Source organism: Panthera tigris, chromosome A2, assembly GCF_018350195.1.
Source record: "Panthera tigris isolate Pti1 chromosome A2, P.tigris_Pti1_mat1.1, whole genome shotgun sequence".
Lineage (NCBI taxonomy): Eukaryota > Metazoa > Chordata > Mammalia > Carnivora > Felidae > Panthera > Panthera tigris.
The window spans coordinates 109661859-109675839 of NC_056661.1; the positions used below are offsets into that span (position 1 = coordinate 109661859).

The 13981-nt window shown below is 34.5% G+C and overlaps 1 protein-coding gene across 1 annotated transcript; it reads right to left on the reverse strand.

The window, feature by feature from the left end:
• Nucleotides 1-4661: 4661 nt before the first annotated feature.
• On the reverse strand, nt 4662-5820 carry PRPS1L1 (phosphoribosyl pyrophosphate synthetase 1 like 1). Its single transcript, XM_015540637.2, has one exon. The coding sequence runs from the start codon at nt 5685-5687 to the stop codon at nt 4731-4733; it is 957 nt and encodes a 318-aa protein (XP_015396123.2). The 5' UTR covers nt 5688-5820; the 3' UTR covers nt 4662-4730.
• Between the last annotated feature and the right edge of the window lie 8161 nt (nt 5821-13981).

Below are 13981 nucleotides of genomic sequence, written 5' to 3' on the forward strand. Positions count from 1 at the left end.
GAGCAGAGCTGTTAACTTATGACCTCCCAGACGCTAAGTCGCGCTTGCTGTCGGAACACAGTCCGTCTGGCCCCTCCGCTTTTGCCAGCCAGACTCAGGGGCTCTGCTTGGCCGGTGGGTCGCCCCTCTGCCCTGGCTCCCTCCCGCCAGTCCATGGAGCGCGCACCGCCTCGCCGCCCTTCCTACCCTCTTCCGTGGGCCTCTCGTCTGCGCTTGGCTCCGGAGACTCTGTTCTGCTAATCCTCTGGCGGTTTTCTGGGTTCTTTAGGCAGGTGTAGGTGGAATCTAAGTGATCAGCAGGACGCGCGGTGAGCCCAGCGTCCTACTACGCCGCCATCTTCCCTCCTAGAGTTTTGTTTTTCATGACCATCTCCCCTGGAATTTATTTTTATGCATCATTTAAGGATGAGAAAAAACTTGTTTCCCAATTAATAGTTTTCCACCATCATTGATTGATCAAGGCACTATTTATCTAATGACATGATATACCAATTTTGTCATATATGCATACTTGATTTAATGCCACTTGGGAAGAATTAATTATGAGATATATACATATATATATATATATATATACACACACACATACATATGTATATATACATATACATACATATATATACACATATATACATATACATACATATATATATATACATATATATATATACATACACACACACACACACACAGTTGACCCTTGAACTACACAGATTTGAACTGCTTCAGTCCACTTACATGCCAATTGTTTTTCATAAACACTATACAGTCCTATAAGTGTATGTTCTCTTCCTTATAATTTTCTTAATAACATTTTCTTTCCTCTAGCCCACTTTATTGTGAAATACAGTATATAATGTATATAATATGCAAAATATGTGTTAATCTGTTGTTTATGTTACCAGTAAGGCATCCAGTCAACAGTAGGGTATTAATGGTTAAATTTGGGGGAAGTCAAAAGTTTTAAGAGGGTTTCTGACTGTTTGTGGGGTCAACACCCCCTAACTCTCACCATGTTCAAGGGCCAACTCTCTCTCTCTATATATATATAATATGTATTTCCTCCCCTTCAGCTTCTAAGTACTGTTGTGAGCTCTCAGCCAATAGGAGCTGGTATGTATTGTGATGGACTGTATGAAATAGTTCTTGGCCACTAAGCGTAAGTACACTATAGCTTTCAGCTACAGAATCTGCTACTTTGCTAACCATTTGGTGAATATATTCTGCAGTGTGTGTAATTTATTATGCTATGGCTTCTCTTTCGTTTGTTTTATATTCTGAGAACAGTTTGTCCAAAATGACTGGTTAAATGTGTAGAAATAACACTTGATATATTTCATATATACAAGGTAATGGTGTTATAATGGTACTTAAAATATAAGTTTTGAAGAGGCTGGAGGTGCTTTCCAGGATACAATCAAGTAAGCAGAGTGTTAAGATCATCAAAAAGATATATATTGATAAGTGACAACTGACATTAAAAAGCCCATTATAACATCACTATGATTTAGATTGACCAACAATTATATGAAGATACTTAAGGAAAAGATTATGGCAGGAATCTCATCCCCATTTCAGAGAATCTGAGTAGATTGTAGGAGTGGTTGCCAAAGCAGGATACCAGAAAAGCATATCCCATAGGGATTTGTGATAGTGATTCTCCTATAGAATTGATTCAGTTATGCTTCTCTGTCCAGTAATACAATCCCTCCATTAAATGGGGTATGGGTGTGCTAAATTCCTGTAAGTATTCATGGGTCTGTTTCAGGAATTTAAATTCTGTAATATTAATTTATGTGTTCATTCCTGCATCAATACAACAGTTTTAATTACTATAACCTCATGTTTTATTATAGTACAAAAACATTTTGAAAAATATCTTGAATATTATTTATTACTTATCTTTCTAGATGAACTTCAAGAAAAGCTTCTCTGTCTTTTTAAATACTATTAGGATTTTTATTGGGATTATACTAACTAGGAGATTTGAGGAAACTCTCATATTGTTCTTCCTCCCCAGATTCATATTTTTTATATCCTTTAGCAAAGTTTTTTCATACCAATCCTACAGTTTTGGAGTTTCTTACTGGTTATTTTGCAGATTTTATTGCTCTAGGTTGTGGCAATCTTTTTTCAAATATATTTTAAAATTATGTTTTGTTGGTGTTTAGGAAAGGCAAATACTTTATCGGTAGTCATTTTGCTGACCTCTCAAAGAAATAGTTTTTCTTTTGATTGTTGGATCTTTTTGTTGATAATTATGACATTTGTAAATACCGACAGTTCTGCCTCTTTTTACCCAATACTGCTCTTTTTCTTGTTTTATTCCACTGGCTTAGAAATTTGACTGCTTGTAGTGGGAATTATTAATTATATCTTTGTAAGTCTCTAATGGATTTGCTTTACCAGGTCAAGTAAGCTTCATTCTATTCTTATTTTACTGATAGTTTTATTTTTTCAAGATTGTCAAGATGATTGTAGTAAATCCTCTTTACTATATAAGGTCTATATAAATTTCTTTTAAAAAATGTATGAAGAGTATTTTTGACCTATTAATATTTTTAGTATTTGTAAATGTTCTCATTCATGCTGGAAAAATATGAATTATCTGTTTAGTTTCCATATGTAGTTATTAAAATAACATCTTTTATGTATGAGAGTTTTGTTAAAATTTCCCTCTATTAATGTAGATTATACATTTCTCTTCATATTGTTTTGTTTTCTTTTTATATTTCAATGTTGAGTTTTTAACTACATAAAGATTCATGATGCTTGTAACTTATGGGGGGTTTAATCAGCAAAACATATGCCATGTTTACTTTGACTAAAAGTATCACGCCTAGTTTCTCTTTGTAAGCATTTATTTGGTATATTTTTCATCATCCCTCTACATCCAACTTTTTGTTTGGATGTGTCTCCTGGTCTCTTGTAAACAGCTTATCATTAAATAAATTTACTACCCAATCTAACAATCTATCTTTTATGAGGTTAATTTAACATATTGACTTTTAGTTAATATAGTGACTTTAGTTTAGCATATATTTGGTATTTTCTTTTTGCTCTATTTTCTTCCTTATTTACTTTCTATCTTCAGCCGAATTTGTTTACTTTGTTGACTGGGCCATACTTTTTTTTTTTTTTTTTCCCTGTCTAGGAGTTTTCAAGTAATTCATCACATTTCTCTCTTGCTTGTCCTTGAATTTTAAATAACATATTTAAACACAGGTTTTTTGCTATAATGTCAATCATTTGTGTCAGTAACCTCCTTCCCAAACTACATAAGATTATTAATATACTTAGACCAATCCTAACATCTCCTAATCTCTCATGCTTTGTGGATATCATCTGGAATTTTATTTATAGATTTTAAAATATTTGCTTTAATATTGTGACTCAATTTTTATGTGAATTTTATCTTAATAACTGTGATAATTGTAATTTCATGAAAAATAATTTTTTATCAGTTTCACTGTTACCTCTTTCAATCCGTGTGTTCCTCTTAGTCGTATATATTTATTTTCGATATCTTTAAGTGATACATCAGAAAACACTCATGGTGGCAAAGTTCTGAGACTTTTAATATATTAAAATGCCCTAATTTTCCCCTCAAAATTAAATGATAGTTCAGCTGGGCAAAGAAATCTAGGTTAAAAATAATGGTCGTTTAGAACTGCAAAAATTGTTTCCACTTGCTTGCTGCCTGGGAGATCAAACGAGAAATCTAACAGCAATCTGAATATTGTTCCTTTAAAATTACCTTGTTTATGTTTTATCTTTTGAGAAGCTTTTAGGGCCTGTATGCATTTTCGTGGAGATCGGAAATTTCCCAACATGTCTAGGTGTGTGTCTTATTTTTCCCCACACACATGCAGACATTTTATTAGTTTCTGCAACAAGAGGACAATAATACCAATTTTTAAATATAAGTCTGAGGTCATCTGAGATGCCAACCAAATACACGGAAGAAAGATAAATGTCTTGCAAGAGGTTTAGCACAGATCTTGGAGAACTTGTGTTCAATGGGAAGGGGAGAAGCCCAGAGGCGGGGGAGTAAAAGGGGGCAGAGGGTCAGATGAAAGGGTAGTGGTGAGGGTGATGGATCTGGTTGGCTGCAGTTGCTAGTTATCCTGAAGCAACTTTAGCAATTATGCCTAAAATTCCGTAGTCACTTTCAAACACCTCCATATGATACCCTCAAAATCTGAAATCAGTAGATGAACTGTAGCTGCAAGGTTCACAAAATAATCAATGAAGCCAGAATGAGACAACCCAGAGAGAAAATCCCAGCACTTATTCTCAATCTGTCCTTCCTCAATTTAAAATAAACTCTAATAGGGGGCCTCGGTGGCTCAGTCACTTAAGTGTGGGACTTCACTCAGGTCAGGATCTCAGGATTGGTGAGTTCGAGCCCCACATCTGGCTCTGTGCTGACAGCTCAGAGCCTGGAGTCTGCTTAGGATTCTGTGTCTTCGTCTCTCTCTGCAACTCCCCCACTTGCGCTCTGTCTCTGTCTCTCTCTCTCTCAACCTCTCAAAAATAAAACATTAAAAATTTAAAAATAAAATAAAATAAACTCTAATATACCTGAGGTGAGATTCGAAAAGTAGCGGCAGAGCCAGCTGGGTCTTCTACTGAACTTTTCATCAAATACCAAGAAAGAACAAGGGGCAAGGCATATTTTTATTTCTATTTTATCTTATTTTAAAATAGAATAACCTAAAGTTATTCTATTACAAAGGGACATGGCTGAATAGGTAAGAAACAGATTCTCCATTGTGAGTTCTCTTGATGGCTTCCGCAAGGATCATGGAGATGTCGATCGCCTGTATCTTGGAGCAATGTTTCATCTTATCCTCCTGAGGTATGGTATTGGTGACGACCACCGCTTCAAAGCACGCACTGTTGATGCGAGCAAGGGCCGGGCCAGAAAAGATTCCGTGAGTCAAGATCGCGTAAACTCTGGCGGCTCCAGCGGAGAGAAGTTTGTCAGCTGCATGACAGATTGTACCACAAGTATCAGCCATGTCATCCACAAGGATGGCCACACGATCCTTCACATCCCCCACTAGCACCATACGGTCCACTTCATTGGCCTTCTTCCGTTCTTTGTGAATCAAGGCAAAGGCCACATGCAACCTGTGTGCAATGGAGGTCGCTCTCTTAGCTCCACCAGCGTCTGGTGAGACAACAGTGCAGTTCCTCCACTCAGAGATATTCTCCCTTATCCATTTCAGGATAGCTGGCTCCGCATAGAGATTGTCTACGGGGATATCAAAAAACCCCTGAATTTGAGAAGCATGTAAGTCCATGGTGATGATATGATCTGCACCTGCTACAGACAGCATATTTGCAACAAGTTTGGCGGATATTGGGGCCCGGCTCTTATCCTTCTTATCCTGCCGGGCATAAGGGAAGCATGGGATGACCGCAGTAACCCGGCTGGCTGAAGCAATCTTGCAGGCATCGATCATGATCAAAAGCTCCATTAGACTGTCATTGATTTCGCCACAACTACTCTGCACTATGTAGACATCCTCTCCTTGCACACTCTCGCCAATTTCCACGCAGGTCTCCTGGTTGCTGAATTTCTTGGTCACCACCTTGCCTAGCTCCAGGCCCAGGCGGTAGGCAATTTTCTGGGATAGGTCCTGATGGGAGCTGCCCCCGAAGATTTTGATATTTGCCATTTTGCCCAATCACTCGAGGTACTTACTCTTCGTCCAGCGATCACTGCTGCTGTCAAGATTGCAACCGAAGTCAGACCACAGACTAACAAAGGACTTTCCGTTGTTACAGGGCAGTTACCCGCCCGGTTCAGACGGTGGGCGCGAGCTGGTCTATGTTGATCTTGAGTCTTTGGGAAAAAAATTCCTGCTTGGCATCCACTTTGCACTTTTAAACTAAAAAAATCAAGTCTTTCTTCAGTTCATGGAAGTTTTTCTTCTGTTAGTGCCTTTAGTAGTTTCCTAGGGGTGTGAAATTTAATGCCTAAAAATATAAAGTTTCTGTAAGGTAAAGGATGTATACGTTTAAAAGGAAAGTTACAGACTGGAGAAAATGTCTAACAATGTGCTTCCAATGGAGTGAGGAAAAAGACCAAAAACATTTGGAAATGGTATGAATAGGCAATTTACAGGGGAAAAAAGATAATAAACATATGAAAAAATGCTAGTAATCAGGAAAATGCTAATTTTCACACATTAGGTGGGCCAAAATTATAAGATAGATAAACTCCTCTGTTGTAATAGAATGTATAAGTGTGAAATTTTGCAAGGGAAGTTTTGTTTCATAAAACCTTTGACTCAATGTATCTCCTTCTAGGAATCTACTCAATAGAAATATTCATAGACAACCCCAAAATATATTGATAATTTTATTTGTCACTGTGTTAATTCATTCAGTTAATATTTCATGAGGTATTGTGTGTCAGGTATTGTACCATTTATAGAATATAAGATGGTGAATGACAAATAGCATATCTCTCTAGAGTTACTCGTAAAAACAAAATCTGGAAACTAACAAGTGTCCATCAATAGGTAAAGTATCATATAATGTATTATACAAACATAAGCAGACATTAAAGAAACTGACTTATGTGCAGTCATATGGAAATATTCCCAAGATATTTCTAAATGTAAAAAACCCAGTCAAAAAGGTACACAATACATGAAATTTATGTATTTAGAATTAAGAAATAGTTAAAGCATCAAGTCATTATGGAGGTCCTTTTTATGATGATTATCTCTAGAGAGGGGTGTAGGTTGGTGGCAGTTTGGGATGAAGAAGGACTGTCACATTTTATTGCCATTTATTAGTGTAGTATTTGAACTTTTATTACTTTTATAATTAAAAAAAGACTAATAAAATATATGTGATGATTAAGTGTTAGCAAATTTTAAGTACACAGCTTCCAAAATGCATTAGGAGTTGGAGTAATGGGGAAAGAAATGGAAGGGACCACAGATACCAGAAATTTCAAGAACAAATTGTATCATAAAAATAATGGAGGCATCAGATATAGATCATACATTTTTATCCTGCTAATTGTGTGTCTGACTTTTGGTTCTGCAATATTTTGATCTAGCCTAAATATAAATAACCATTTTTTCATAGTTTGAAATTGATAAATAATCTGTTGAATATATTTTCTCACCCTACTTGTGAGCTCTCCCACTGAGTGGGGTTCATGAATCGGGTAAGGACTGGAATAGGCAACAGAAATGGGTAAGATTTGACAATGTCTATGAAACACATCACTTTGCTAGAAAAAAAAAGTGTAGTTATATTAAATGTGCTATTAATATAAAACCATATAAACAGCTATGTCAAAAAGCCTAAATCAAAATGTCCTGCTGCTGATCCAATCACCTCTCTTCTCAACATCGTCAAGCTTTTCTCCTCAATTCAGACTCTTCATGGTTGATAGTGCCTGCCAGCTCATTTCTGCCTACAACCCTCCATTCATGTTCCTTCCTATCATAAAATCAGCAGACCCATCTATACTATATAATTCTCATCCTCAGCCTGACTACATACAGTGATTTCTAAAGAAAATTCTGTGGCTTAATTTAGCTGCACTAAAAAGTACTTGCAGCTTCAATTAAAATGATTTTTCTCTCAGTGTTCTCAATGTGTCACACATTTTTCACTTTTTAAAGAAAAACAAAACAGATTTTTAAATAGACTTATTATTACCTAAATAGGACTGAATGCTAATGTAAACATTAAAAACACATAGTTGGTTGCATTGCCTTGAGGTGTTAAGTAGAAGAAATTTTTGTCTTGCTGCTATTTTTTGCTCCAAGCTCTGGCTGTTGCAACACCTTATAGTTCCAGGGATTTGTCTAAAATCATAAAATGTTAAAGGTGGAGATAGCCTTCCAGACCACCCAGTCCAACATCCCGATTCACAGACAGGGAACTGAGGCCCAGAGAAATGAAGCAACTGGTTTGGGATCTAAAAGCTAATTAGAGGCAGAGTGTGGACTAGAATGTGGGATTCCTGAATTTCCAAATAGCATTTTTCTCAGTCTATCATTTTTCTTTGAGGTTTATAAGAATGAAGGAAAAATGTAAAAGTCGGGCAGAAACTTTTACATAAAAATGTTACTTTTTTTATTATCAAACAACTACAGTAAGGAACAACCTTCCATATCTGAGACCGAATAATCCTTTTAAAAATTATTTCCTGAAACAAATGAACGATTGGTAGTGTCATGGAAATATCTCTGTTACGCTGACATTTCTGTTACATGAATCTATTGCAAGGGGATTTAGTTCCTCTTTACTTTGGTCTTTGTGGGTTGAGAAAGACATCTATCTTATCATTGGCTGTTCCGAACAAAAGTTACAGGTAGGAATGATGCCTATTGAAGAACATATTTTCTGTATTTAAGACATCATATCTTAATAAATTACTCTAGATAAATAAATCGTGGTATAGAGAAAATGTCTATCTTTCTCCTTTCCAAGGTAAGCATATTTAAATGTCATCTCTACAGATCTTTGAGAACTGCTATATTTTGAAGGTCTTTTGAGTCAATACCCAGAATATATATATATATATATATATATATATATATATATATATATGACACCTTGGTGATAGTTTCTTGCTTTACTGATTATTTTTTACCCTTTGCAATTCCAACATAAATAATTCAAAGAGAGAGCCTTGATGCAGCTTGATCAGCTAAGGAGAAAAGAAATTCAGTCAATTCTTTTAGAAAGTGGAGAAAAACAGTTGTTGTATTTTAAGTAAAATAAATGCTTTCACTAAACATACTTGCAGTTGACAAAATGCTAGATGTTTAGGTGGCAATTATAGTTCTTTGATAAACTGTCAAATCTTGTCACAACACATGTTACAAACAAGGACAGATTTAGATGTCCTTTATGACAGCTTTGTGTAGGTTGAGAATGTTTGGCAGTTAATTTCAAACAAGGAACATATTTTTCTTTCCAGCAGTTATCTGCTTGTTTATTAGGAAGAGTTTCTTTATGCCTTTAATCTTACTCATTTGACTCACAGTTCCAGATCATTATTGTAACATTACCTTACCTCATTTATTTTGTTCATAATAACCATCCACAATACTTTGAGAAAATTTCCCACAGAGCTTTACATTGGTAGAAATACTTTAAAGTTTGTTTTGTAATTTTTTACAATTAAAGTTGACTACTGTGTGTGTTTATTGAGCTTTTAGTTGGATTCCATCATTTTATACAATAGATGTGAAGATAATGATTAGGTAAACAAAGCTGAGTAAAACAAATAAAAGAAAAGGAGAAAGATTTGTGATTCAGAAATGCCCCTTTAATTTTGAGAGTTATTGTAGACTTACGAGGGTATTTTCGAAACATGTTTACAAATTAAAAAAAATCCCGGAGAGCTTGAAAATCCTAGTATGAAACAATAATCTTGGAATAAAAATGATGTCACATATGCTGAATAATATGTACTTGCAATGGCAGATGAAGCAGTATATATGGAGATCTTCTATAACTAGCTAATTGCAAATAAGAAATATCTCCCCAATATTTATATGAAATATTTTAAAGTGTTTTAAAACAGTTTTTGATGATGGATCTTTCCCTTTTGTGTATAATATTAGTTTCATGAAATTAGTAAAAAGATTCATGTTAATTATATTTTGACAAAACACAAGCTCCATTTACGCTATTCAATTCTTTTTTAAAGATATTTTAGGGGCGCCTGGGTGGCTCAGTCCGTTAAGCTCAGGTCATGATCTCGTGGTTCGTAGGTTTGAGCCCCTCGCCGGGCTCTGTGCGGACAGCTCGGAGCCTGAAGCCTGCTTCAGATTCTGTGTCTCCCTCTCTCTCTATTCCTCCCCTGCTTGTGCTTTCTCTCTCTCAAAAATAAATTAAGATTAAAATTTTTTTAAAAAGATATTTTATCTTTTTCAATTGTGATCATTTGTTTAGTCCTCATAATAAACACTAAGACCCATTGTCCATTCAGGTAAGTAAAAACTGAGTGTACTGTGCTTTGGAATGATTCAGTGATTCTCAGACGTGAAGGACATCAAGATCTCCAGGCAAGACTGTTAGAATATACATTCCTGAACCCTGTGCCTACAGGTATTGATTAGTGGGTCCAGGGTGGAGTCCTAGGCTTTGTGTCTCTTTTTTTTATTATTTAAAATTCTTTTAATGTTTATTTATTTTTGAGACAATGCAAGAGACAGAGTGCAAGCAGCAGAGGAGCAGACAGAGGGAGACACAGAAACTGAAGCTCCAGGCTCTGAGCTGTCAGCACAGAGCTGACTTGGGGCTCAAACTCACAAGCCGTGAGATCATGACCTGAGCCAAAGTCGGATGCTTAACTGACTGAGCCACTCAGGCGCTCAGGTGTCCCCCCAGGCTTTGTGTCTAATAAGATACCAGATAACACTTAATGCCGCTTTCTGCTGACCGCACTTTTGAGAGCCACTGGTTTCTATCATCAACATTTATTTTGCCATTTGGGAAAATTAAAGGTATAGTTTTCTTTTTCTTTGACTCATTTCACTAGCTGTTGTGATGTGGCATTTTGGTTTTGCTTCTAGATCTTTTTCTCTTCATATACTTCTTTTCTATGTATGAATGTTACTTTCACATATCACATAATTCTTTAAGAACTATAAACACACACACTTCAACTTAAAATACCTGTATAATGTTCTAGAAATATTTTGACAAGTACATGTAGGATATGAACTCTTGTTATTTTGGAGATTTAAAAAATCCATTAGGCATTTGAGCATCTGAAAATCAGTTTCTACCTACCAGCCCAGTAAGAATTGAATGAAAACTAAGAGGCTCTCCAATTTATTGTCTGATTTCCCCTCCTTGAATTTCTTACAGTATTCACCACTGAGATAGTTCTTTTTGTCATACCCTGAAGACCGTTTGGCTGTCCATGAGGATACTAAGCATTGTACAGGGTAAATACTTGCTAGTTTGATTTGATATTCCCCCTTGGGGGGAAGTCATTGTATATCAGTTTATAAAACAACGACGATGACAACAAAGTAAGCAAAAACAAAAGAATTTCTCTATCAATTAAGTGTTAGAAAGAGTACAATCTTCAGGCCTCCATATTGTTCTTTCTCAAAGGCTATTATGCCTTCATACTTCCTTTCAAATTTTAGAGTCAGCTTTCAAGTTCCACTAAAATTTTTGTTAGATTTTGATTGGAATTACATTATACCTATGAATCAATTTAGGGAGAAAATTGACATTACAGTACTGAGTTTTCCAATCCATGAACATGCTATTTCTTTCCACTTAATTACTTTTTTATTTTATTTTATTTTTTTTATTTAAAAATTTTTTTTCAACGTTTTTTATTTATTTTTGGGACAGAGAGAGACAGAGCATGAACGGGGGAGGTGCAGAGAGAGAGGGAGACACAGAATCGGAAACAGGCTCCAGGCTCCGAGCCATCAGCCCAGAGCCTGACGCGGGGCTCGAACTCACGGACCGCGAGATCGTGACCTGGCTGAAGTCGGACGCTTAACCGACTGCGCCACCCAGGCGCCCCCACTTAATTACTTTTTAAAATGAAAATAAGTTTTCATAATTTTTCTGTAGAAGTCTTTCCTTACAAATATTTTTCTGTATGGCTTTTGATATTTCCAGATATTTAATTTTTATATGATATGAATGCTATCTACTGAAAGTTGTATTTTCTGTTACATAGATATATACTTGATATTCTAAATATTATTTCTATTTTTAAAACCTTTTGGGATTTGTAATAGTTTCTCTATAAGCCATCATATCATCTATAAATAAATGTCAGTTACGGTTGTCCTTTCTGTTCCATGTACTTCCCCCCCGGCCTTTTGTTGCTGGCTAAAATCCTCTAAATTCAGGTTGACTAGAAGTGGTGACAGGTCATTCTTGCCTTGTCGCTAATCTCAAAAGGAAAGACTTTTAGTATTTTACCATTATGGATGATGTTTGTCAGTTGCACTTTATCAGAAAATACTCTGCTAGATTAAGAAAATCCTTTCTGTTATTAGTTTGCTGCAAGTTTCTTTTTTTCTCTTTAATCAAGAAAGGGACTTGAACAAAGTCAAGTGCTCTTCCTACAGCTTTTGAGATTATAATATGATTTTTGAGTTTAACTTCTTAATATCGTAAATTACAGTGATTTCTTTTCTAATGTTAAACCGACCTTACATTCATGAGATAAACCCAATTTAATCATTATATATTTCCTTTTTTATATATTGGTTGATTTAGTTGATAGTTTATTTAGAATTTTTTCATATCTTTTTAAGCGAATCTGGTCCATAATTTTCTTGTCTTTTCTTATTGAGAACACAAGATTATGCTAGCTATACATGAGTTGAAAAGCATGTCATTTTTTTTTTGTCCTGTAGAAGATTTACGTAAATTATGACATTATGTGGAACAAGGCCAAAAAGTTTTGATTACTTATTTAATTTATCTAATGGTTTTCAGTTATATTCAGGATATAGGTTATTGGTAATGTCAAAATTTCCAATTTTTTGTCAATTTTGTGAGGTTTTTTTTTTTTTACTGAATTTCTTATTTCATCTTATTTTTCAAATTTACTGACTTGATACTATCCATAATATCCTCCTATTTCATTTTTAGTACATGCAACTTTAGTACGTGATTCCCTTTGTCATTTTTTGTCATTTCTAGTATTAAGTTTTTTTTAACTATTTGCTTTCTTTTTGATCAATTTCACCAGAAGTCTATTAATTTTATTAGTCTTTCCAAAAAACTAATATTTCAAATTGTTGATGCACCCCAGTGGATGCTTATTTTAGTCTTTGTTGACTAAGATTATTTTTATTATTTATTTTAATCTCTTCTTTGAGTTTATTTTGCTTTTTTTTAAACTTCTTGAAATGTGTGTTTAACTTATTATTTATTAATATTTAAAGCTATACGTTTTTATTCTAAGTACTGTTTGGACTGAAGATTTGTGTGTAATTTTTATAGTATTTCTGTGGGTATTCAGGTAAACTTATTTTCTAATTTTGATGGCAATTTCTTCTTTGTTCAGCGGTTATATAAATTTTTGACTAACAAGTAGATAGGTAATTTTGATATCATATTTATGGTTTCTAGCTTAGTAGTACTATAGTCAGAAAACATGATCTATGTGATTTAAGTATTTTGAAATTTGCTGGAACATTTTTGTAGTCCTAAGTGGTGACTTTTCGTAAATATTCCATGTGTGCTAGAAAAAATACGTACTGTGGAGTGGTTAGGTGCTATAAACATACACACACATTAGATCTGGTTTGTTTGTAATGTTCTTTATGTCTTTCCTACCTTTACTGATTTTTTTTTGTCTATTTCATCAAATACTAAGAAATATGTTAAAACTTCAACAATGATTTTTGGTGTATATTTGTCTCTATAAATCTCTCCTTTATTTCTCTGTATTTTAAGTTGTAACTTTTGGAATCAAGAAACTATTTTAAAGTAAAACTCTTTTTTCTACTAATGTCTTTTGCCTTAAATTCTATTTGCTGATAATTATATTAGCTATCTTTAAAATAGTATTTGGTTTATTTTCTGGTCTTGTAGTTTTAGCCTTACTGTATATTTATGTATTAGTTGTGTTGCTTATAAATGCCATTTAACTTCATGTCCTTTAACTTTATTTATCCCTTCCTAACATAGGGTGGTTAGGTATTATCATTTCCCTTCCTTCTCTCCTTCCTTCCCTTTTTTTTTTATTTCCACAATTAAATTATTGTTGTTTATATAATCAATGTTCGTTTAGATATATCTACCTATGTATTACTCTCTTTTCCCCTCTTTTATTATAACATCTTAAATATTCTTTTGAGATCAGTTGCCTTCTGCCTAAAGTACATCCTTACAAATTTTCAAGATACTGCTGGTGAAAAACTCTCTTTTTTCTTTTGGTGTGATGTCTTCATTTCACCCTCATTCTTAAAGATATTTTTGCTAAGTGTACAATTCC

Bases quoted from the DNA above. Each gene is read 5' to 3' on its own strand.
- PRPS1L1 (XM_015540637.2), bottom strand. From the start codon at position 5,687: ATGGCAAATATCAAAATCTTCGGGGGCAGCTCCCATCAGGACCTATCC.